General features: G+C 47.6%; 1 protein-coding gene across 4 annotated transcripts in view; it reads right to left on the reverse strand.

Annotated features, from left to right (window-relative positions):
• Nucleotides 1–25,901, reverse strand: part of SDK2 (sidekick cell adhesion molecule 2) — a 313,791-nt gene that overhangs the window by 72,325 nt on the left and 215,565 nt on the right. For all 4 annotated transcript variants that reach the window (XM_035301669.3, XM_035301668.3, XM_078374537.1 and 1 more), the window contains 7 exons: nt 25,473–25,575; nt 15,790–15,966; nt 15,262–15,398; nt 14,178–14,325; nt 11,038–11,178; nt 7,307–7,488; nt 6,219–6,334 (listed from right to left, as the gene is read on the reverse strand). In XM_035301669.3, coding sequence (XP_035157560.1) covers nt 6,219–6,334; nt 7,307–7,488; nt 11,038–11,178; nt 14,178–14,325; nt 15,262–15,398; nt 15,790–15,966; nt 25,473–25,575 — 1,004 coding nt within the window. The remainder of the gene's footprint in view (nt 1–6,218; nt 6,335–7,306; nt 7,489–11,037; nt 11,179–14,177; nt 14,326–15,261; nt 15,399–15,789; nt 15,967–25,472; nt 25,576–25,901) is intronic.

Raw genomic sequence — 25,901 nt, forward strand, 5'->3', positions numbered from 1 at the left:
TCCCCCTCCAACCCAAGCTCATCTGTTACCTTAGAAGGCAATAAGGAATCAATTCATTATTTATTTATTTTTAGAATAGAGATTGGGGGCAGTGTCACTATACTGCCTAGGCTGGTCTTGAACTCCAGGCCTCAAGCAAACCTCTTCCTCAGCCTCCCAAAGTGTTGGGATTACAGGGGTGATACACCATACCTGGCCAGAACCAATTCATTATACAAAAAATTGGTAAGGGAAAATAATTGAACACTTACCCTGCTTTTCCTAGATAAACTGAAACGTTGGGTAGCCAAAAAGTTGAAAAAGGGAAAAATTCTTCTTTTTTGAAAGCATTTCAGCTAATAAATCCAGAAGAAATTATAATATTTGCCTATCCCCATATTATAACCCTTATTGAAATGATAGCTCATAGATGACTGTTGGTGGCTGACCTCACAGTAAGAGACAGCCAGACTTAGTGCCTTCTGATAGAAATCCTTCCCTTCCTTCCTTCCTTCCTTCCTTCCTTCCTTCCTTCCTTCCTTCCTTCCTTCCTTCCTTCCTTCCTTCCTTCCTTCCTTCCTCCCTTCCTCCCTCCCTCCCTCCTCCCTTCACCGCCTAGGAAGTGAAATCTTTCTTTTTTTCTTAATTTTTGAGACAGAGTCTCATTCAGTTGCCCAGGCTAGAGTGCAATGGTGTGATCTCTGCTCACTGTAACCTCTGCCTCCTGGGTTCAAGCGATTCTCCTGCTTCAGCCTCCCAAGTAGCTGGGATTACAGGCATGTACCACCATGCCTGGCTCATTTTTGTATTTTTAGTAGAAACGGGGTTTCACCATGTTGACCAGGCTGGTCTCAAACTCCTGACCTCAGATGATCCACCTGACCTTGATTTCCCTAAGTGTTGGGATTACAGGCCTGAGCCACTGCACCCTGAAGTAAAATATTTCGAACAACAAAAATCAAACCTGAATCAGATTAGCCTCTAGCTTTAAGTTCCAACTCACTGTAACTCTGGTGTTTGGAGGAATGCACTGAATGACCCCACAGGGGTGCAATCAGCGAAATCCAGACTTTGGGACTGGGGAATATTCTACTGGACAAATGACTAAGTTTCTTCACCATAAATTATAAGAAAAAGAGAGAGAGAGAAAGATAGAGAGAATCAATAGATCAACTGAGACCTAAAAAATCCCCTCAACTGACTGCAATTGTATGAACTTCATTTAGATCCTGAAGCAAGTAAAACCACGAGTCACAGAAATTATGCGGCAATCAAGGGAATTTGAAGGCTGACTGGATAGCTGATGATATTACAGGGCCTGCTGATATTTTTAGCCATCATAATGATAATGTGGTTACTGTGGTTTTGTTTTAAATAGAGACCTCATCTGTAATATTTCTTTCCAGAAACATTCATGGATGAACTGATACAATGCCTGGGATTTGCTTCAAAATGTTCCAGGGGAAAGGCAGAGGGTTGGGGAAGAGATGGAACAGACCTGGCTGGGAGCTGGGCATTGTTGAAGTTGGGGAGGGGTATATAGGTGTTCACTGCAGTCTTTCCTCTACTTGGGTGGATATTTGAAAATTTTCACAATTAAAGGGGTCAGCTGGGTGTGGTGACTCACGTCTGTAATCCCAGCACTTTGGGTGAATCATTTGAGGTCAGGAGTTCAAGACCAGCTTGGTCAACATGGTAAAACCTGGTCTATACTAAAAATACAAAAATTAGCCAGGTGTGGTGGTTAGTGCCTGTAGTTCCAGGTACTCGGGAGGCTGAGGTAGGAGAATCTCTTGAGCCAAGGAGGAGATTGTACTGAGCTGAGATCATACCGCTGTGCTCCAATTTGGGTGACAGAGCAAGACTCCATCTCAAAACAAACAAACAAAAAAATGAAAAGGGAAAAATATTCATCCTCATTGGAGGGATACAAGGGACAAACACTGCTTTTTTCTCCCTGTGATATGCTGAAAATAAAGAAGCAGGGGGAAAAAAATCTCTGCTTTTATTCATCGGTATGGAAAATGTTATTTACAATTAAAAATAACACATTCTCTCTCTCTTTCTCTGTCTTTTTTGACACAGGGTCTCACTCTATGACTCAGGCTGGAGTTCAATGGCGTGATCTCAGCTCACTGCAGCCTCAAATCCTGGGCTCAAACAACCCTTCCATCTTAGCCTCCTGAGTAGCTGTGACCACAGGCATGCACTACCGTGCCGACTAACTTTTCGTGTGTGTGTAAAGATGAGATCTTGCCATGTTTCCCAGGCTGGTCTCAAACTCCTGGGCTCAAGGGATCCCCCTGCCTTGGCCTCCCAAAGTGTTGGGATTATAGGATGAGGCACGGTGCCTAGCCTGACATTTTATTTTTAATGTAAGGAAAAGTGAAGGCTCTGGTTTGAATCTAAGCTTTGCATTGACCTTGTCACTGTGTTTGACCTTGAACAAGTAACTTCCTTCTGGTGCCTCAGTTTCTTTTTCTGTAAAATGGTGTGATGATGGTAATATTCCTTTTATTTTTGAGATGGAGTCTAGCTCTGCTTCCAGGCTGGGGCGCAGTGGCATGATCTCAACTCACTGCAACATCTGCCTCCTGGGCTCAAGCGATTCTCGTGCCTCAGCCTCCTATGTCTGTAGCTGGGATTAGAGACATGTGCCATCACACCTGGCTAATATTTGTCTTTTTAGTAGAGATGAGGTTTCACCATATTGGTCAGGCTGGTTTCAAACTCCTGACCTCAAGTGACCCCCTGCCTTGGCCTCCCAAAGTGCTGAGATTCCAAGCGTGAGCCATGGAGCCTGGCTGATACTACTACTTCTTAGAGTCTCTGTGCTGCTTGTGTGAAAGATGAATGTGACTGAAGCATTCAGTGTACTGCCTGGCCAGGAAAAGTGCCCCGTAAGTGTGAGCTCTTCTTACTCTTCCACCAATTCCTGTGCACAAAACTTCTGGGCAGTTCACTCCCACTGACCTTTATTGAGTAGCTACTGGGGGCTGGGCACTAACTGGACCTGGGCATTCAGTGGCCTCTGCTGCCTCCTCTTGCTCTGGGTCACCATGGGCCCCTGCCCTACTTGTTCTGGCTACAGGCTGGCCTTCCTGACCCTCGGGGGAGCTGTTTGCCTTAAAAGTTAGTAGCTCAGCCCTCCCATATGAAGAATAAAACTTGTGCTTAGAATTGGCAGCAAGAAGCTAATTGTTCCCAGCTCAGCTCCTCTGCTCTTTAGCAATGCTGGCTTCCCCTGCCTCCCTCCAGGGTCCCAATTAGGAGAGTTTTCTAGCCAGCAAGTGCACCAAGCATTCAGCTACTGCTCCCTGCCCTGCAAAGCTCTGCTCGGCCTTGGGTTCACTGCCTTCCTGGGAGCGAGAGGGCCAAGGCCGGGCGAGGCTGGGTCAGATGCAGTTCTGGACCATCCCTCCTTTGTCTGCTTGCCACATTAGCAGAAACGCCCTGTCATGATTTCATCCCGGTCCCTTCTTGCCCGGTCTCCCTCGCCTTGGCGAAAGAAGTGCTAAGGCAGTGAATCCTAGAATTCATCTTAGTTGTGGTAAACGCAGAGCAGAGGGGTTGCAGGAAGCTTCAGGATGTGTTAGCGGTTACCTTGAGGTCACGAGTTCCCAGGGCTGAAGCTTCACTGCTGACCTCCCCTCAAATCTCTGCCTCCCTTCCCACATCTGGAGGGAGTGGGTGCCATCCTTCCATCTGCCCCACGTTGCTGGGGTCAGGTCCTACCCCTTTAAAACATAGTGTAGGCCTGGATTGGTGACTCATGCCTGTAATCCCACCACTTTGGGAGTCTGAGGTGGGTGGATCACAAGGTAAGGAGTTCGAGACCAGCCTGGACAATATGGTGAAACCCCGTCTCTACTAAAAATACAAAAGTTAGCTGGGCATGGTGGTGGGTGCCTGTAGTCCCAGCTACTTGGGAGGCTGAGGCAGGAGAATCGCTTGAACCTGGGAGGCAGAGGTTGCAGTGAGCCCAGACCGTGCCGCTCCAGCCTGGGCGACAGACTGAGACTCCATCTCAAATAAAAAGAAAAAAATAGTGTAGATCCCCCATGCTGTGCTCTCTCTTCAGCTCTCCGTGGGGAGGACAGGCACCGGGCTCATGTGAAATGAGCGGCGAGCCGGGCCTGGGGTCTGAGGTCTGTATTCCAAGATGGGATGACTGAAAAGTCCTGACTTTGAGCACAGTTACAAGGAAAGCAAATGGACTGCTGCTATTACTATGGAAGAGTGCATTCGGACACAGACACCCACAAGCCGAGGAGAGAGGGCTCAGAGGAAACCGACCCTGCCCACACCAGAATCTCGTACCCCGCTGAACTGTGCACAGATATATTTCTGTTGTTTAAGCCAGGGTTCCCCAACCCCCACTGACCACCAGGTACCAGTCTGTGGTCTGTTAGGAATCAGGCAGCACAGCAGGAGGTGAGGAGCAGGCAAGAAAGTGAAGCTTCATCTGTACTTACAGCTGCCCCCATTGCTCGCATCACCACCTGAGCTCCGCCTCCCGTCCGTGGTAGCATTCGGTTCTCACAGAGCCATGAACCCTACTGTGAACTGTGCATGCGAGGGATCTAGGTTGGATGTTCCTTATCAGAACCTAATGCCTGAGATGTGCCACTGTCTCCCATCACGCCCAGATGGGACTGTCTAGTTGCAGGAAAACAAGCTCAGGGATCCCACTGATTCTACATCGTGGGGAGTAATGTAATTATTTCATTATACATTACAACGTGATAGTCATAGAGACGAAGTATACAATAAATGTCATGTGCTTGAATCACCCCCAAACCATCCTCCCCACCCAGTTCATGAAAAAATTGTCTTCTATGAAACTCATCCCTGGTGCCAAAAAGGTGGTTGCTTTAAGCAATCCAGTCTGTGATACTTGCTTATAGCAGTCCTCACAAACACATGCATTTCTACGCCTACTGAAATAACTTTTCAAGTGCTTCTAAACGTGTTTGTCATTGTGCTGAACGAATTATAAATATTATCTCACTTAATCCTCGCACAACTCCAAGGAGCAGGTATTATTATTATCTTCATTTGCAAGCGAGAAAACCGAGTTTATTTTAGTTATTCAGTGGTGGGAGAAATGCATAGAGTAGGTGCTCAATAAATTGAAGGACAGAAGCCAAGACGGGTTATAGAATGTGTGCAGGTCACCAGCAAGAGGCAGAGCTGGGACTGTAACCCAAGTCTTTCTGAGTCCCAGTCCTGTGCCCTTAACCACACACTACATGAAGTCAAATGCAGCCTGGAATACCTTCCAGCATGAAGCCCACAACAGCCATGGTAAGAAGGGAATGCTGGATTTTTCTCATGGGGCCATGGCTACACCAGGTGTTTCTTTATTTTTTTTGAGACAGAGTTCTGCTCTTCTCACCCAGGCTGGCGTGCAATGGCTACAATCTTGGTTCACTACAAGCTCTGCCTCCCAGGTACAAGTGATTCTCCTGCCTCAGCCTCCCAAGTAGCTGGGACTACAGGCACCTATCACCATGCCTGGTAATTTTTGTATTCTTTTTTGAGATGGAGTCTTACTCTGTCACCCAGGCTGGAGTATAGTGGTACGATCTTGGCTCACTGCAACCTCTGCCTCCCGGGTTCAAGAGAGTCTCCTGCCTTAGCCTCCCAAGTAGCTGGGACTACAGGCACCTATCACCATGCCCAGCTAATTTTTGTATTTTTAGTAGAGATAGGGTTTCACCACATTGGCCAGGCTGGTCTTGAACTCCTAACTTCAGGTGATCCACCCGCCTCAGCCTCCCAAAGTGCTGGGATTACAGGCATGAGCCACCGTGCCTGGCGTGATTTTTGTATTTTTAGTAGAGGCAGGGTTCCACTGTGTTGGCCAGGCAGGTCTTGAACTCCTGACCTCAAGTGATCCACCTGCCTCAGCCTCCCAGAGTGCTGGGATTATAGACATGAGCCACCGTGCTCGGCCCATACATCAGGTGTTTCTGAGCCTGAAATTTCCCGGGTTTTGTGAGTTCTTGCTGAGAAGGACCTTGGCACTGGGTGGCAGTGTCTCCACTTCCCATGGCCTGCATGTGGCCTTGGGGAAAGCCTGCAGCTCTTTTCCCCTAATGTGTGCCCCCAGCTTAACTTAAGCCAATGACTTCAGAGACAGAGGGGGGATTTCCTCCCGCCCCCTCTGTCATCCCTCTGTGCCTTCCCTAGAGGATGTCAGGGCCTCTTCTTAGATGAGGAGAGGCCACATGTACCTTGTAGCCCTGGTTAATGCCGTTGATGAACTGAGGGCTGGGGGCGTTCCAGGTGAAGCGGATGGTCGTGGAATTGGTGGCTTCCGCGTGCACATTGCCTGGAGGGACGGTGGGAACTAGAGGAGAGGAGAGAATGGGAGAAAAATGCAGGGATCAGGGGTACAGCCTCTGCCCTGCACCCCCCTACCCCACCCCACCTCCTCCCTCGCTGTGTAGACTTAAGAGGCCTTCATATTCTCTCTGGATTAGATTGCATTAAATAAAACTTGCCTGACCCACCTCACAGGGTGCTGGTAAATAAAAAGGGTGGGGATGAAAATGCCCTGGTGTGGTTTTTAGGAAGTAAGCTGTTTCATGATCTACTTCACATGAAATTCATAGAAGGTCCTCATATGCCCGAAGCCCCTGCCTTTCACCATGTCCAAGCCAGCCTCCTCTTCCTCTTCCACTCAGTCCTCCCACCCTGTGGGGTAGCTTGGCATGGGGTGGTGATTCCAGCCCCAGAGTGCAATGGCAGGGGCCTTGTGAGAACGGCCACACAGCTGAGGCTCTCAGGCCTGGACAGGCACAGCACCCAGCAGGCACAGGATCTGGGAGCAGGAAAAGCACCTGCTCCTTTGAGGCCATAGTCCCTTTTCATTTCATTTCATTTTTTTTGAAACAGTCTCACTTTGTCACCCAGGCTGGAGTACAGCGGCATGATCTCAACTCACTGTGGCCTTAACTCCCCCAGGCTCAGGCAATCCTCCTGCCTCGGCCTCCCAAGTACCGGGGACCACAGGTATGGACCACAACACTGAGATAGTTTTGTTCATTTTTTGTAGAGACGGAGTCTCACTATGTTGCCTAGGTTAGCCTCAAACTCCTGGGCTCAAGTGACCAACCTGCCCCAGCCTCCTGAGTAACTGTGCCACCGTAGCAGGCCCAGCTACTTTTTTTCGTTTTTTTGTAGAGATGGAGTCTCCCTGCGTTACCCAGGCTGGTTTCAAACTCTTGGGCTTGAGCAGGCTTCCGGTTTGGACTCCCAAAGTGCTAGGATGTCATGCATGAACCACCGTGCCTGGTCTGAGGCCACCGTCTCTACTTACCTCCCTGCAGCGTCCATTCCGTGACTTTACTGCTGTAGACGCCCAGCCCAGCGCTGTTGTAAGCAGCCACCTCGATCTCGTAGTTGGTCCAAATGATGAGGTCCTCCAGCAGCAGGTTGTTCACATCAGCATCCGTGATGTTCTTAAATTGGTAGCCCACAGGCAGCCCGGCCAGGCAGTACCTGAGGGGAAGAGGCGAGGCATAGTGGAGTCAGAGGCAGCTTGCTGGGCCTCGCGCCCAGGAAATTGTCTGGAGCAGCGCTGTCCAATAGGACTTCCCGTGATGGTGCAAGTGCCCTGCATCTGTGCTGTCTGACGCAGTGCCCAACCGCACAGGCAGCTGCTGAGCACTTGAAATGTGGTTTAGCGTAACCAAGGAAATAAATTCAAAAAAAATTTTTGAGACAGAGTGTCGCTCTGTCACCCATGCTGGAGTGCAGTGGCGTGATCTTGGCTCACTGCAACCTCCACCTGCCAGGTTCAAGCAATTCTCCTGCCTTAGCCTCCTGAGTAGCAGGGACTACAGGTGTGTGCCACCATGCCTGGCTAATTTTTTGTATTTTTAGTAGAGACGGGGTTTTACCATTCTGGCCAGGCTGGTCTTGAACTCCCGACCTTGTGATCCACCCGCTTTGGACTCCCAAAGTGCTGGGATTACAGGAGTGAGACACCATGTCTGGCTATACAGTCTTAAAAATGAACATATCAGAAAAAATTTTGGAGATTTGTGACAATTTGAAAAAACTCACAGCCTAGAAATATCAAAAAATTAAGAAAAAGGTATGTCATAAATGCATACAAATGTTTGTGTTAATCGACGGTTTGGCTATAGATGTGGCTCTGGCCAGCAGTAGGCTATTAGTAGTTAAGTTTTTGGGGAGCCAGAAATTATGCGTGGATTGGGCTAGGCATGGTAGCCCATGCCTATAATCCCAACACTTTGAAAGATCAGGTGGGTGGATCATTTGAGGTCAGGAGTTCGAGACCAGCCTGGCCAGCATGGTGAAGTCCCATCTCTACTAAAAATACAAAAATTAGCCGGCAGGCTGGGTGCACTGGCTCATACCTATAATTCCAGCACTTTGGGAGGCCAAGGCGGGTGGATCACTCGAGGGTAGGAGTTCAAGACTAGACTGGCCAAAAAAATGAAACCCTGTCTCTACTAAAAATAAAAAAATTAGCTGGATGTGGTGGTACATGTCTGTAGTCCCAGCTACTCGGGAGGCTAAGGCAGGAGGATCACTTGAGCCCAGGAGGTGGAGGTTGCAGTGAGCCGAGATTGTACCACTGCACTCCAGCCTGGGTAAAAAAAATCAAGCATGATAGTGGGTGCCTATAATTCCAGCTACTCAGGAGGCTGAGGCAGAAAAACTGCTTGAACCTGGAAGGCAGAGGCTGCAGTGAGCTGAGATTGAGCCACTGCACTCCAGCCTGGGCAGCGGAGTGAGACCCTGTCTCAAAAAAAATATATATACATGGATCATCAACCATGTAGGGGTCAGCACCCCAGCCCCCACATTGTTCAAGGGTCAACTGTAGTTTAAGTAGCCAGAGTTGACTAATGGTTACCTTACTGGATAGCAGAGGTCTAGGGGATGTGTCTGGACTATTCTTTTTTTTTTTTTTTGAGATGGAGCCTTACTCTGTTGAGAGGCTGGAGCACAGTGGTGTAATCTCGGCCCACTGCAACCTCTGCCTCCCAGGTTCCAGAGATTCTTCCACCTCAGCCTTCCAAGTAGCCGGGACTATAGGCATGTGCCACCATGCCTGGCTAATTTTTGTATTTTTAGTAGAGACATGGTTTCACCATGTTGGTCAGGATGGTTTCGATCTCTTGACCTCGTGATCTGCCCGCCTTGGCCTCTCAAAGTGCTGGGATTACAGGCGTGAGCCACCGTGCCTGGCCATCTGGACTATTCTTTTTGGGGGAGAGGATTGCTAACCAGGGGCACTGAGAGGTCCCAGGGCAGATCTCACAGGTCTCAGCCTCTGAGGGGTCATGGACAGGAGAGCTGTCTCCTAGAAGGCTGGGCTCACTTTCTTTCTCCCTCTAGGATACAGCTTCCCTCTTCGGACAGTTACTCACCCAGGTGGAATGAAACACCTATTCTACCCATTTCTACCTCCACTGGCAAAAAGAACGCATGACACTAAAGAAGTAAAAAAATTTGGGGTGTCAGACACGAAGGATGGATCGATCACTCATTCGAGAAACACAATGCATATATAATTTGGCATCTAATTATTGGAAAATTAAGGACCTCAAAGTATTCCAATGTATTGCAATGTCCTAAAACACTGCTTCTGTAAACCTCAAGATGAATCAAAATCTCCTAGAAGACTTTTTTTGTTTTGAGAGGGAGTCTTACTCTATCACTCAGGCTGGAGTACAGTGGTGTGGTCTTGCAAACTCCAACTCCCAATTCAAGTGATTCTCCCACCTCAGCCTCCTGAGTAGCAGGGACTACAGGTGCCCACCACCACCTCCAGCTAATTTTTAAATTTTTAGTAGATATGGGGTTTTACTATGTTGGCCAGGCTGGTCTCGAACTCCTGACCTTGTGATTTGTCCTCCTAGGCCTCTCAAAGTATTGGGATTACAGGCGTGAGCCACCATGCCCGGCCGGAAGACTTTTTTTAGAAGTGGAGGTTTCTGAGGCCATCCTCAAAGTTTCCAGTTTGGTAGGTCTTGGATGAGACTTGAGAATTTGCATTTCTGACCCATTCTCGGGTTAGGCTGATGCTGTAGGTGCTGGGACCGCACTTGGAGAAGCACCGCTCTTTAGGATTAATGAAAAACTCACAACAAAATCAAGCAATAGTGGAGCAGTCAAAGCACTCCACTGTGAGGGTGTGTATGTGCAGGAATGAGACAGAATCTAGGCTATCAATGAGAGTTCTCAGTAACTTCAAATAACTTATGAATTTGAACTTATGAATACCACATTTTAGTGACTTTTTTTTTGAGACGGAGTCTTGCTCTGTCACCCAGGCTGGAGTGCAGTGGCACAATCTCAGCTCACTGCAACCTCCGCCTCCTGGGTTCAAGCCATTCTCCTGCTTCCAAGTAGCTGGGATTACAGTCTCATGCCAACATGCCCGACTACTTTTTGTACTTTTAGTAGAAATGGGCTTTCACCACGTTGGCCAGGCTGGTCTCGAACTCCTGACCTCAGGTGATCCACCTGCTTCGGCTTCCAAAGTGTTGGGATTACAGGTATGAGCCACTGCACCTGGCCAATGGCTTTTAATGGCTCTCATTTAGGTTACTACTATATAATCCCTCAGTCAGATGCAAAGATAAGCGTCTGTATAACTGGGCTTCATCTCCGTTAAGAACCAAAGAAAGAACTTTCACTTTTCCATCGATTCTTTGGCCAGCTGGTTTTTCCACTCCTGAGAATATTCGTGGCTTCCCAGGGCGCCTGCCCCTTGGATAAGATAGTTACCTCTTTTTTCTCCTGTCTCCCTGTAGGTCTATTCCTACGTCAGCCCATATAGCCTCCCCTCTCAATCATTCCTGCTGGTGTCCAGGGGTCTTGCTGGTGGAAATTCTGCTAGGTGTCTAACCTAAATCTATCCTACCACTGTGGAGGCATTTCCTGTTACCTGGTCCTCGCGAGATGGCAAAGGGCCTGCCATGAATCTGCACGGTTTTCCAGTCCACTTCTGATCTTCCCCCATGTCTCTCCCCTTGGGACTGGGCTCCTGTCCCCAGGTTGGACACCCACCTGATGATGTAGCCCTTGAGAATTCCATTCTGGTGGCTCTCAGCAGGCGGCTGCCACTGGATCATGATGGACTGGTTGGTGCGACCACTGGCGATGACGTTCTGCGGAGGGGCCGTCGGGGGCTCCTCGGGCAGGGAGACCCTGGATCACAAAACACCAATGCTCTCAGTCTTGGGGTCAAACACAGGAGTTCAGTGGGCTAGGAGAAGGCTGAACCCTGCCCTACTCTGACCCCGGATAATTCTGTACAACTGCTATGTGCATTTGGGCAAGTCACCTAACCTCTCTGAGCTTGTTCTATAGAAGAATTATAACAAAGCTCTACTTGCCTACCTTACAAGACTAGTTGAGGCTCAAAGGGTACTACATACATAGTCTCTGTGTATATATATATGAGTCCTTTAGAAAACTGTTAAGGTCAGATGTCATGGCTCATGCCTGTAATCCTAGCACTTTGGGAGGCTGAGGCAAGAGGATCGCTTGAGGGCCAGAGTTCGAGACCAGCCTGGGCAACATGGCAAGACCTTGTCTCTACAACAACAAAAAAATCCAGGCGTGGTGACTTGCACCTGTAATCCTAAATACTAGGGAGGGTGAGGTGGGAGGATGGCTTGAGCCAGAAGGTCGAGGCTGCAGTGAGCTGTGTTTGCATCACTGCACTCCAGTCAGGGCAACCGAGCGAGATCCTGTCTCAAAAATAAATAAAAAAATAAAAATGCTAACATACAGATTTTTGGTGCAATTGAGGGATTAAGTCAGTTTCCTATTTGTCAAGGAAGCTGCTGTTGGAGCTGATGAGGTCATGAGTGTCCACGTGTTTTAGAAGCAGAACTGTTGGTCACATCCCAGTGGCCAGCTGCCAGTGTACCTTCACTAGGCCTCCTTTGCTGGCCAGCTGAGCTTCAGGCTGGAGCAGGGCAGGCATGGCGAGTGGCGGAGAGAGCCAAGCGCACCCGCCCTGCCTCTGGGAGCCAAGCATGACAGGCACATCTTTCTCTGGCATAGGTGGGGATGCTGTGTTCTGCCTAAGAGGATTTATTACATCACAGACACATGTTCATTCCAAACCAAAGTTAATTATTCTTGATGGATGTCTTTCCCTTTTTGTTTATTTTTACATTTTTGCTTTTTGATGGATGGCTTTCCTAAGCATGCTGCCTGCTCCTGTGGTTTTGTTTATTTATTTATTTGAGACACTCTTTCACTCAGGCTGGAGTGCACTGGCGTGATCTCAGTTCACTGCCACTTCCGCCTCCCGGTTCAAGTGATTCTCTTGCCTCAGCCTCAAGAGTAGCTGGGATTGTAGGCATCTGCCACAGGCATGGCTAATGTTTGTATTTTTAGTAGAGACAGGGTTTCGCCATGTTGGCCAGGCTGGTTTCAAACTCCTGATCTCAGGTGATCCGCCTGCCTCAGCCTCCCAAAGTGCTAGGATTACAGGCATAAACCACCACACCTGGTCTGCTTCCATGTTTTTGGAGAGGCTGGAGTAAGGGTGATTTGGCCTTTTTTCTTTTTTTGAGACAGGGTTTTGCTCTTGTCCCCCAGGCTGGAGTGCAGTGGCACGATCTTGGCTCACTGCTACCTCCACCTCCCAGGTTCAAGCGATTCTCCTGTCTCAGCCTTCCTAGTAGCTGGGATAACAGGCATGTGCCACCATGCCCAGCTAATTTTTGTACATTTAGTAGAGACAACGTTTAACCATGTCGGCCAGGCTGGTCTCAAACTCCTGACCTCAAGTGATCCACCTCCCCTCGGCCTCCCAAAGTGCTAGGATTACATTTGTGAGGACTTGGGCTTTTTCTTGGTGACTCAGGGCTGTTAGCGTGAAGGCACATTAGGAAGGTGAGTCAGTGTGATGTGGTGCAGCCGCAGGGCAGGAGAGCTGCAGGGCAGCTTCCCCTACACTTTGAGCCTGTCTGTTGTTGTGATTTTGTATCTTCAGATGGGCTGGGGCTGTATCTATTCATTCCTCGTCCCCCCTCCAGTGTTCCAAACGTGGCATGGCACACAGTAGTTGCTCAGTAAACAGTGAGTATGTAAACCCTCCTGCAACTGCTCTCCATGCCGGCTGCTGCCTGCCACCGCTCCCTCTGTGGGAGTGTCTTGACCCCGGTGGGGCTACCCTAGCACAAGCCAGAGAGACCCAGGCTTATTGCAACTGTGGCAAAACCAAAATGATTGATTTAAGCCCCGGGTGTCTTTTAAAGAGCCAAGTGCACAGCGTTGCACAGGGATTTGTGTCACGCTGTTCTGACCTCTTTCATGACGTACTTCTTGGTAGAGATGGCTGCTTGTTTTACAGAGCTGGAGATGATAGAATTCTTCTACACAGATGGGTATCACCGTGTGATGTTTTTATATGAAGTACCTGCTGTTTTTATTTAATTTCCTTTTTTTCATTAAAAAAATTATTTTTATGATTTTTCCACATCCCTTCCCAGGTGTCTTTTTTTTTTTTTTTTTTTTTTTTTTAAGACAGAGTGTTGCTTTGTCACCCAGGCTGGATCCCAACTCACTGCAACCTCCGCCTCCTGGGTTCAAGTGATTATCATGCCTCAGCCACTCAAGTAGCTGGAATTACGGGCACCCACCACCACACCCAGCTAATTTATATATTTTTAGTAGAGATGGGATTTTGCTATGTTGGCCAGGCTGATTTCGAACTCCTGACCTCAGGTGATCCACCTGCCTTGGCCTCCCATCGTGCTGGGATTACGATGGTAACCTACCATGCCCAGCAATTTTTATTATTTTAAAAAAGCTTTGTGGGAGGCTGGGCATGGTGGCTTACGCCTGTAATCCCAGCACTGGGAGGCCGAGGTGGGTGTATCACGAGGGCAAGAGATCAAGACCATCCTGGCCAACGTAGTGAAACCCCACCTCTACTAGAAAATACAAAAATTAGCTGGACGTGGTGGCAGGCACCTGTAGTCCCAGCTACTCAGGAGGCTGAGGCAGGAGTCTGCAGTGAGCCGAGATCACACCACTGAACTCCAGCATGGCAACAGAGCGAGACTCCATCTAAAAAGAAAAAAAAATCTTTGGGGAACCCTAGCAGAACCTGGCATCGGTGTCGGCTGCAGCCCCTCCCCGCAAGAGTTTTGGCCACGCCCCTTCAGAGTGCCCGCTGCCCTCACCTCTCAGTGTCTTTGCTGAATTGTCCTTTCCCCACGTCGTTCACGGCACAGAGACGGAATTGGTAGGAGCGTGCAGGAACCAAGCCCTTGACTGTCACTGAGGTAGCTTTGGGGTCCACACTGGCCAGGAGTACAGTCCAGGGGGCATCTGCAGGGACAGTGGGTGGGGGCAGAAGTGGGCATCTTGGTTGGGACAGCGTGTGCTTCTTACTCCTCATTTCCAGCAGGGTCCGGCCTCATTGGGGCTGGCAAGAGAGAGCCTCCCCAGCTTGGTCCAGGAGCGGCCCACCATGCCATTTTTCTTAGGTCCCATTAGCTCACACCACCCTGGGGAGGAGAGGGCGGAGGGTGCCGGAGCAAAGTAAGGGCTCATGGGAACTGAGGTGCCTCCATCTCTCCCCCTGGCCCTGCAAATCGATGAGCTCCAGGCAAGCTGTTTAAAATGCCATCCAGCCTGTGCGTGGTGGCTCACATCTGTAATCCCAGCACTTTGGGAGGCTGATGCAGGCAGATCACCTGAGGTCAGGAGTTCGAGACTAGCCTGACTAACATGGTGAAACCCCGTCTCTACTAAAAATACAGAATTAGCTGGGTGTGGTGGTGCATGCCTGTAATCCCAGCTATTCAGCAGGCTGAGCCAGGAGAATTGCTTGAACCCAGGAGGTGGAGGTTGCGGTGAGCCAAGATGGCACCATCATGCTCCAGCCTGGGTGACAAGCGTGAAACTCTGTCTCAAAAAAAAAAGTAAATAAATAAATAAAATGCAATTCAAATTATGCCTGCTAATTTGACTTGGGGAATACATACATAAACAATAAATACATAGTGGCCATTTTCTTTGCAGCTTCTGCTGTGCCAGGCCCTGAGTCCAGCACCTGTTGTGTGTCATGTCTTTCAATGGTAACACGCCTGACAGGCAGATGTCGGTGTTTCTTTCAGAGATGAGGAAGCTGAGGCTGCCAGAGGGAGGGATCTGCTTGAAGGCCCAAAACTAGGAAGCAGGGGTGCTGTGACCCCAGCCCAGGGCTGCCTCCTGAGTCCACACTTGGGCAGGGGGTGCTGGCAGTGAGCACGGGAACCTTACTGTTCTCCGACATCTCCAGGACGTAGCGGATCAGGGGGCTGTTGCCGTCAAATGGCTTGGCCCACGTCAGGTTGATGGCTCGCCTCTCCACAGTGCTGAGTGTGGCCACCGGGTGCTCGGGCGCGTGGGGCAGTTGCCTGGAGGAGACAGACGTGTGGTCAGGCGTCCTGTGCAGTCTGCAGGCAGGTGACGGGAGGGAGCACTGCGGGTGCAGGCTGTGCAGGCCTTGGGCTTCCACGACACCTCGCGATCAGACATAAAACATGGCCTTCGTGCCCTCTACCTGGAGATGTTTCTCTCTGGAATTGGAGCCCCCCTGCTAAAGCCATCCTCACACCCCCTGCTCTTGAGGGGGGGCCTAACTGAGCTGAGAGCAAGGCCTGGAAGGATCCTGGGGGCGTGTCCTGAGTGAAGCTGAGCAGTTCAGGTCACACTGGGAATCTGACAAAAGGGACTTCGCTGACTCTGAGCCTGCCAGTTGCTATTGCCTGCACCTCCCCTGCTTGGGCCTGGGAGGGCTGCCCTTACCTGACTCGCAGGTGGGCACTGCGAGAGTCGTTGCCTCCCGCTGAGATCACCCGGCACGTGTATGTGCCGATGTCTCCCGACCACGTCTGTGAGATGTGCAGGGAGCCGTTTCTATCCAGGCGGATACGGGGATTGCTCTCCATGCCCAGGGTGGCTCCGTCCTTCTCCCAGACATACCTAAAAGTAAGAAGAACCCCTAAGTACAGAGGGAGAGGAAGGTGTCTCGGGGGTGGACTCCACCTGGAGCTTGTCCTGAGAATTTAGCTCCAAAGCTGGGCAGGGGACAATTCCAGGCAATAGCCGGCCAGGACAGTGGGACCAGGGAGAGGGACTGTCGAAGGCTGAGCAGGCTGGAAGCCCGTCACTCCTGCAGGGAGGGTGCTGTGTCCAGGGGAGTGAACGCATTAAGTCAAGTCATCATTGGTTGTCACACCTTCAGTTCAGGTTGGGTCAAAGCGTTGCTGCTTCTGGCCAGAAGCGATTGCAAAACAGCCAGCATAAAACAGCCAGTGAAAGGCATTCTTCTGAAGAGGTTAAAAGATTACAGCTGGAAAAAAAAATTCATATTTCCGCATAGACTACATTTCAGAATTAGTTTTACGAGGGGAATCATTATATCAATGCATCACTGTGACAAATTGACTTGAGTGTCCAAAAAATCACTTTAGCTTCGGTCAGTCGGTATAAAGGGGCTTGAGAAATTACACACACACCAGTGCCTGACAAGAAAAAATATCTTCTCTGGAATTGTTCTTGAGGAAATACAACCATTATCATTGTCATCAACATGCAGGAAGTGCCCACCATGGGGGGCAGGATGGCACGCAGCAACCCCAGGGAAGGTTGGCCTTGTTTCTCAGCACAAGTGTGAGGAATCAGGTGGTGGCTGAGATGCTTTGCAAATAGCCCCATTTGAGTGGGGTACAGGGTGGGGGCCTGGGCTGCTGGCTCCCAGGACTATCTGGGTTTACAGAATGTCAGATAATTAGGAAGAGTGACTCTGTAATGTTTTAAACTTAAGTTATAAAGCAGAACCACGGTGGTTCACACTGGTAATCTCAGCACTTCGGGAGGCTGAGGTGGGTGGATCACCTGAGGTCAGGAGTTCGAGACCAGCCTAGAGACAGGCAAAACGTTGTCTCTCCTAAAAACACAAACACTTTCCAGGCATGGGGGTGGGCACCTGTAATCCCAGCTATCCTTGAGGCTGAGGCAGGAGAATCGTTTAAATCTGGAAAGTGGAGGTTGCAGTGAGCCAAGATCTCCACTGAACTCCAGCCTGGGCGACACAGCAAAACTGTCTCAAAAAAACACAAAATTTCCCTGCAAAAACCATAAGCAGAACCAACAGAAAAGTGAAAAGTACAGGTAAGAAAAAAAAAGAAAGGAAAGGAAAAAGAAAACTCAAACGTTTTCCGATAGTGGGGAACCATGATTGACACTTGAGTGCTCGCATGTCTTCCAGACTCTCCTTCCCTGCCTGGAAAGTTAGTGTGCTGCGGCACCGCTACATTCAGGAGTCAGACTCTCAGGCCAAATGCTGGCTTTGCTACTTTCCAGCTTTGGATATTGGGTGAATTAATTTGTAAATTAATTAATTTATTTTAGACAGAGTCTCTCTCTGCTGCCCAGGCTGGAGGGCTGTGATGCAGTCTTGGCTCACTGTAGCCTCCACCTCCCAGGTTCAAGTGATTCTCCTGCTTCAGCCTCCCGAGTTGCTGGGATTACAGGCCTGCGCCACCACACCTGGCTAATTTTTTTTGTATTTTTAGTAGGGACGGAGTTTCGCCATGTTGTCCGGACTGGTCTCAAACTCCTGACCTCAAGTGACCCACCTGCCTTGGCCTCCCAAAGTGCTGAAATTACGGGCTTGAGCCACCATGCCTGGCTAGCCATCCTGTTTTTAAAGCTGCTTTTTGACTCAATAAAAATATCATAAATTCTTTTTGACGTGACATTTCCACGCCACCATTTTTATTGGATGCGCATGTCTCAGTACAGTTGCTTTGCAATTTAACCGATCCCATAACACTGGACACCCAGTTTAGCCCCTTCTTTTCTAGTATCACAGTTAATGCTGTGGTCCTTATGGCGAAATGTTTACATTCATCCCCAGTCACTTCCTCAAGGACAAATTATCAGCAGTGAAATTACTGAGTTAGTTTTGAAGGCTTTTAATACCTATATAGAAATCAACAACAGCAATCCCCTTCAATTCACCTCTTTATTTAGGAAGGAGTTACCCTTGCCAGCACTCATAAGATGGGCAGAATTTTGCTTAAAAGCAAATTTAGTTGCAGAGAGTAACTCCCATGTAAGAAACAACCTGTGGCGAGCAGACAGTCTGCTTCAGAATGTGGTGCCTTAGGAAGCAGAGATCACTGCCTGTGAAGTAACTGCCCAAACAACGGAACGTGAATCTAATGAGCAGTTCCTGAAATTGAAAGAAATACAGGGGATAGAAGAACAGCTTAACAGCACCGCGAGAAAGCAGCCAGCCAAATCCAGAGTGTTGAATATTCCATAGCAGGACCTGCTGCCTGCTTGTGCAAATAAAGTTTTGTTAGAACACAGACATGCCCATCTGTTGACATATGGCTGCTTTAGCGGCATAAGCAGAGTTGAGTAGTCATGACAAGACCATATGGTTCTCTTAAAGCCTAAAATGTTTACTCTTTGGTCCTTCACAGCAAAGATTGCTGACCTCTGTCTTTTAAAACCTGGTTTCTCTAATAAATCAATTATGTAAAAACAAAACAAGAAAAAAGACAAAAATAAAAAAGAAGTACTTTCAACAAACAGTGCTGGAAGAGCTTGACAACCACATGCAAAAAAAGAAAAAAGAAAGAAAAAAAAAGAAAAAAGAAAGAAACTAGACAGACACAGATCTTTCACCCTTCACAAAAATTAACTCAAATTGGATCACAGACCTAAATGTAAAATGCAAAGCTATAAAACTCCTAGAAGATAATACAGAGGAAAATCTAGATGACCTTGGGTTTGGCAATGACTTTTTAAATACGACACCCAAGGCACAATCCATGAAGGAAAGAACAGATAAGCTGGATTTCACTAAATTAAACATTGCTGCTCCTCCACAGACACTTTCAAGAGAATAAAAAGAGAAGCCACACACTAGAAGAAAATACTTGTAAATGATATCTCTGATCAAGCACTGCTATCCAAAATATATGAAGAACTCTTAGAACCCAGCAATACGAAAACAATCTGATTAAAAAATAGCCCTTGATGGATGCCTCACCAAAGAAGGTACACAGAAGACCAATAAGCAAGTGAAAAGATGTTGCACATTGCACGGCATTAGGGAAATGCGAATTAAAACAATGCTGAGACATCACAACACAGCTATTAGAATGGCCAAAATCTGGCTGGGCTTGGTGGCTCATGCCTATAATCCCAGCACTTTGGGAGGCTGAGGCAGGTGGATCACCTGAGGCCAGGAGTTCGAGACCAGTCTGGCTAAGGTGGTAAATCCCCATCTATACTAAAAACACAAAATTAGCCGGGTTTGGCGGCAGGCACCTGTAATCCCAGCTACTCAGGAGGCTGAGGCAGGAGAATCGCTTGGACCCGGGAGGTGGAGGTTGCAGTGAGCCAAAATTACACCATTGCACTTGAGCCTGGGTGACAAGAGTGAAACTCTGTCTCAAAAGGGGCTGGGGGGAAGAGAAGAATGGCCAAAAACCAGAGCAATGACACCACCAAATGCAGGCAAGGAGAGTGCTCACTCAGTGCTGGTGGGAATGAAGAAGGATATTGCCACTTTGGAAGACAGTTTGGTGAGTTCCTACAAAACTGAGTATTCTCTTACTATTATTTTTCATAATAAAAAAAGTTGAAAAAAGTAAAACAACCCATGAGTTTATTCAATTCAAATAGGATAGAAACTTTCCTAACAATCTGCTGTTCTATAACTGGCGATTAAGCAGTTTTGATAAGTGATTTTCAGGGTCCTTTTGGATTTAGGTGATAACAGCCCTCAGGACCTCAAAGATGTGCCAAAAGGTTTAGTCACAAGGACATTCGTAGTTCTGTTTTTCTTTCTTTCTTTCCTTCTTTTTTTTTTTTTTTAGAGATGGGGTCTCACTATGTTACCCAGGCTGGACTCAAGTGATCCTCCTGTCTTGGCCTCCCAGAGTGCAAAGATTATAAGCGTGAGCCACCATGCCTGACCAATAGCGATATTTCTTAATATTAGCAAAATTTTAGAAGTAATCCAAATTCCTTCAATAGAGAACTGGTAAACATAAATTATGTCATATCCACATAATGGACTGCTGAATAATTATGCAATTAAGTTTACACAAAAATACTTATTTATGTGGAAAGAGACTCATAATAGGTTCTTAAGGGAAAATCAGATTAACAAACAGCATTTTCTAGTTTGAAATGACATCCGGATATTTTTAGTGATGATCTTGAATTGAAGGGAACAGATATTTCTACCTTTTCTTTCTCATTTTTAAAATTGTTTGCTCATGAGAATTTTCTGTGTTTTTCTCCAAAAATGGAATGGCTTAGTTGTATAATAAGAAAAAATGAAAATATTTATTAATATTAATAATGCTATTAATATTAATATTAACAAGTTAAAAGAACTTGTTCTAAACCAGTGCAAAGAAACTAAGAACTTTGAAAAAAGATTTGATAAAATGCTAACAAGAATAGACATAAAGAGAGGAATATAAGTGAATTAACAGAGTTGAAAAACACAACACGGGAACTTTGCGAAGTAAGCACAAGTTTTAACAGCTGAATTGATCAAGCAGAAGAAAGGATATCAGAGGTCAAAGACCAACTTAATGAAATAAAATGAGAAGACAAGAATAGAGTAAAAAGGATAAAAAGGAATGAGCATGTAATCCCAGCACTTTGGGAGGCCGAGGCGGGTGGATCACGAGGTCAAGAGATCGAGACCATCCTGGTCAACATGGTGAAACCCCGTCTCTACTAAAAATACAAAAAATTAGCTGGGCATGGTGGCGTGTGCCTGTAATCCCAGCTACTCAGGAGGCTGAGGCAGGAGAATTGCCTGAACCCAGGAGGCGGAGGTTGCGGTGAGCCGAGATCGGGCCATGGCACTCCAGCCTGGGTAACAAGAGTGAAACTCCGCCTTAAAAAAAAAAAAAAAAAAAAAGGAATGAGCAAAGTCTCCAAGAAATATGGGACTACGTGAAAAGACCTAATCTACGTTTGATAGGTGTACCTGAATATGACGAAGAGAATGAATCCAAGCTGGAAAATACTCTTCAGGATATTATCCAGGAAAACTTTCCCAACCTAGCAAAGCAGGACGATATTCAACTCCAGGCAATACAGAGAACACCACAAAGATATTACTCAAGAAGAGCAACCCCAAGGCACATAATTGTTAGATTCACCAGGGTTGAAATGAAGGAGAAAATACTAAGGGCAGCCAGAGAGAAAGGTCGGGTTACCCACAAAGGGAAGCCTATCAGACTCAACAGCAGATCTCTCAGCAGAAACTCTACAAGCCAGAAGAGAGTGGGGGCCAATATTCAACATCCTTAAAGAAAAGAACTTTCAACCCAGAATTTCATATCCAGCCAAACTAAGCTTCACAAGCAAAGGAAAAATAAAATCTTTTGTGAACAAGCAAGTACTCAGAGATTTCATCACCACCAGGCCTGCTTTACAAGAGCTTCTGAAAGAAGCATTAAACAACCAGCCTTTCCAAAAATATACCAAAAAGCAAAGAGCATCAACATAATGAAGAATTTACATCAACTAATGGGCAAAACAGCCAGCTTACATCAAATGGCAGTAATAAACTCACATATATTATTATTAATCATAAATTTAAATAGACTAAATCCCCCAATCAAAAGACATAGCCAAAATCCATCAGTATGCTACATCCAGACCCACCTCACATGCAAGGATACACAAAGACTCAAAGGGATGGAGAAAGATTTACCAACCAAATGGAGAGCAAAAATAAATAAATAAATAAAAAGCAGGAGTTGCAATTCTCGCCTCTGATAAAATAGATTTTAAAGCAACAAAGATCAAAAGAGGCAATCATTACATAATGGTAAAAGGATCAATGCAACAAGAAGAGCTAATGATCCTAAATATATATGCACCCAATACAGGAACACCCAGATACATAAGACTTATAAAGAGACTTAGACTCCCACACAATAATAGTGGGAGACTTCAACATCAATATTAGATAGATCAATGAGAGAGAAAATTAACAAGGATATCCAGGACTTGAACTCAGATCCGGAACAAGTAAACTTAATAAACATTTATAGAACTCTCCACTTTAAATACACAAAATATACACTCTCAACAGTACCACATCACACCTACTCACAGGTTTAAATAAAATACTGGTTGGCTGCTTATTTGTTATTTTCTTCCCTCATTTTTTCCTGTCTCCATTATTAAGCACAATTACTGGCATAAAAGAGGTTTTCAATACCCATTTTTAGACTGCATTCTAGCCAGGGCAATAAAGCAACACTCCCGTTCTCTCTCCCTCTTCCTCTTCCTCTTTCTTCCTCTTCTTCATTTTTCTCTCTCTCTCTCTTTTTCCTTTCTTTTTCTTTTTTTCCAAAATAAAATAAAATTAGAGTCAGCCAGGTTCAGTAGCTTATGCCTGTAATCCCAGCTGAGGTGGGAGAATTGCTTGAGCCCAGGAGTTGGAGACCAGCCTGGGCAACAAAGTGAGATCACATTTCTACAAAAAAATAAGAAAAGTATCCAGGTGTGGTGGCCTATGCCTGTGGTCCCTCAGCTACTCAGGAGCCTGAAATGGAAGGATTACTTGAGCCAAGGAGATGGAGGCTGCAGTGAGCCATGAACATGCCACTGCACTCCAGCCTGGGTGACAGAGCAGGATCATGTCTCAAAAAAATAGAGTCCAAGGACACATAGGTATCAACTGGTTAGGTCCTCAAGGGCAGAAGGTAGGAAAGAAGTCACTGGAATCCAGGACTAAAGGATTCTAAAGCACCTCCCTGCCCTCTGTAATCCTATCTAACCTTTAAGGTCCAGGTCAAGTACATGTATTTTGGGAAGCCCTTCAGGATCATGTCAAAATTCATCACCATTACTTTTGGCCTTCCACAGAATATACTTGGACCTTTATTTTAGTGACAGCAGAGCACAGACCATTAAATATAGAAAGCCCTTATGAGAGTAATTAATTCCACACGCACACACAAAAATAATGGCTAAAAGTAGATTGATCAGATTTGGTCCAGCTCTGGGCTCAGATCCCACATAGAAGTGCTTTTTTCTTAAAGCGTTTTGGAGGTTTTCATGCTGGAAGCCTGCAGCTGGCCGGCCCTCACCCCTGCACCCGGCCCGACCCTCACGCCTGCACCTGGCCGACCCTCACCCCTGCACCTGGCCCGGCCCTCACTCCTGCACCTGGCCCGACCCTCACCCCTGCACCTGGCCGACCCTCACCCCTGCACCTGGCCCCTCACCCCTGCACCCGGCTCTGCTCTGAGAACATGTTACTCAGGCTTCAGTGGCAGCACTTTAGTCTGATTTGGTTGTTGAGATATTTTGTATTAATTTGGTGCAAAAGTAATTGCAGTTTTGGCCATTCCTTTCAAGGGGGAAACTGCAGTTATGTTCACACCCACCTCCTGCTGTGTTTCACAGCTAGAGCAGGGCTTTCAATCCTGGTGACACATTAGAATCCCCCAGGGAGCTTTTTAAAAATGCTGAGGTCTGGGTCCCACCCCATTCCCAAGATCTATCTCAAGATGGATGCAGCAAACCACCATGGCACATGTATATCTATGTAACAAGCCTTCACGTTCTGCACATCTACCCCATAACTTAAAGCATAATAAAAAATATATTAATTTTATATATTAAAAAAGTGCCGAGGTCTGGGTCCCACCCCACCCCCAAGACACGTCTAAGGAAGACAGGCTGGGGTGGGAGCTACAGGGCATAGTGGCCTTGGGCATAGACATTGCCAATTTTAGGGGGGAATGAGGGGATGATTCTTCTCCCCACCCCCATCTTGAAAAGATGGCCCTAGATGGTTAATTCTATTTAAGGTGAGAACCCCCCTTCAGTAATCTGGAACACGGATTTCTGACCTGTAGGTCACTGGGGGAGGAGGGGCGCTAGAGAGCCGGTCTAAGGGTTACATTGTAAGAAACCCCTGAATCTCATCATGCATCAGTAACTGTCTAGAGAACGAATACAATGCATGTTTTCTCAAATATAAGTTGGCACTTTTATAAATAAGTCATCTTTATAAAGATGACATTTTTATAAATAAAATCTGATTTAAAGTGTACTGAACTGATACATACAGCCTTTTGTTATTACAGAATTTCCCAATTACTGAACGCTAAAAGTATAGCTACTACATAATGAATGGGCCTGAGATGCACAGCAGTATTCTACATGGGTTCTCTCCCAGGACCTTTCTTACAGTCTGTCTGTTAATTTTTAAAGAAAAATCTGTCAAACCCAGAAATAAGCATATTCTGGAATCTCTGTCAACAATCTTCTAACTATTAACACATCTACGTACATTTTTGCATTCGTGCTAGCATCACACGATGACCGCCTTAAGTGGCCAACACTTAATGAGGTGTTTCTCAAACTGGGGCCTCCGATGTGTTCTCTGAGAATCAGTGTTGGCCGAAAGCCCAGAGCCCCTAGTGCCAACCCGGGCTCCCGATTTAATGTGGCTGTACAGACTGTCACAGGCCCAGTGGCCACCAGATGGCGCCCCAGGACGCAGCTGCCTCCGACTCTAGGAGAAGGAGGCCATTTCTGCCAGTGCAGGAGTGCCGGCCCCTTCCAGCCTCGATGCCAGTTGCTTTGACAGTGGTATTGCTCATAATATAGAGAAGCAACATGCAGGGAATATTTATTTCTAAGGACGCAGTTGCATTTCCCTCAGCATTCTGGAGCTCAAGGCAGAGAAGACAGGCGGTTTCCTCTTGGTTTAAGCTTCCAAAGCCTTGGGGGTGGGGGCAGGGTTTGGTCCAGGGGCATGGGAGGGGTCCCGGCTTTTATACCTTTCTTGGCTGCTTCCTCCCAGCCCCTTTAGTGGCTTCCACAGCGGGACTGAGTTCCCTGGAAGCCAAGTCCCTTGTCAGTGTCCCCCCTACCCGGCTTGGCCCTGGCAGATGGTGGGGTGACCTCGGGATGGACGCTCAATTTCCCTCATGTGCCTCTCTGGGAGGCTTCCCCCAGGACTCATCTCCTGCCCCACCCCTATAGCTGACTCATGTCTGCCTGCCCAGACCCCTCCGCTGCCCATTCAGAGGCCAGAGGGCCTAAGCCTTGGGGTGGGGTGGGGGACACTAGCCAGAGAGGGCAACTCCCTGCCTTTTGTGCTTACCAACCCACAAGCCTCTTTCTTTCCCCCTTCCTCGCCCCCTCCTCCATTCCTCTTTCCTTCATCTTTCTGCATCTCTTCCTCTTTCCCTCCCACTTTGGAAACTGGCTTAACTCAGCCCAGGGTAGCTCAGCTCCCAGGTATTCACTTTGCATCCCCTACCTCTCAGCCCTGCACTCAGCTCCTCTGCCCAGGAGCAGGTGTGGCTCTGCAGCTCTCACCTCCCTGGTGTGGACACTTGCCCAGCGGCAGGCCACTGCCAGACGTGCCCCCTCCCCTCTGGCCTGGAGTCAACAGCAGGGGCCAGTACCTGATGGTCACCCGGGGGTCGTGGGTCACTCCACACACCATGGAGGCCTGGGTGCCCTTGATGACGCTCTGGTCCTGGGGCGGCTTGGTGATGCGGGTCCGGGCTGAAAGGGACAGCGGAGACAGCATGGTGAGAAGGGGTGTGGGGCCGTGTGGCTGGACTCTGAGTGGATGAAGGCAGACCAGATACCATAGCGAAAGTCCCCAAATGGTTAAAGAACAACACGCTCCCTGGTACTTTAATTCTCAAAGCCGCATCATAGTGGGGGCTTATGAAATTTTGCTCTCACAAACCATGGGTGGGATTGAGAGACCAAATTCTATGGATAATCAGGATTGTATTTTTAGCATATCAGTGGTCTGGCCAGGGTCAAAATAGGGTTTTTCCAGTCTAGTGCTTCACCCACCAGGGCCCCTAGGCTCAGCCCAG

Source organism: Callithrix jacchus, chromosome 5, assembly GCF_049354715.1.
Source record: "Callithrix jacchus isolate 240 chromosome 5, calJac240_pri, whole genome shotgun sequence".
Classification (NCBI taxonomy): domain Eukaryota; kingdom Metazoa; phylum Chordata; class Mammalia; order Primates; family Cebidae; genus Callithrix; species Callithrix jacchus.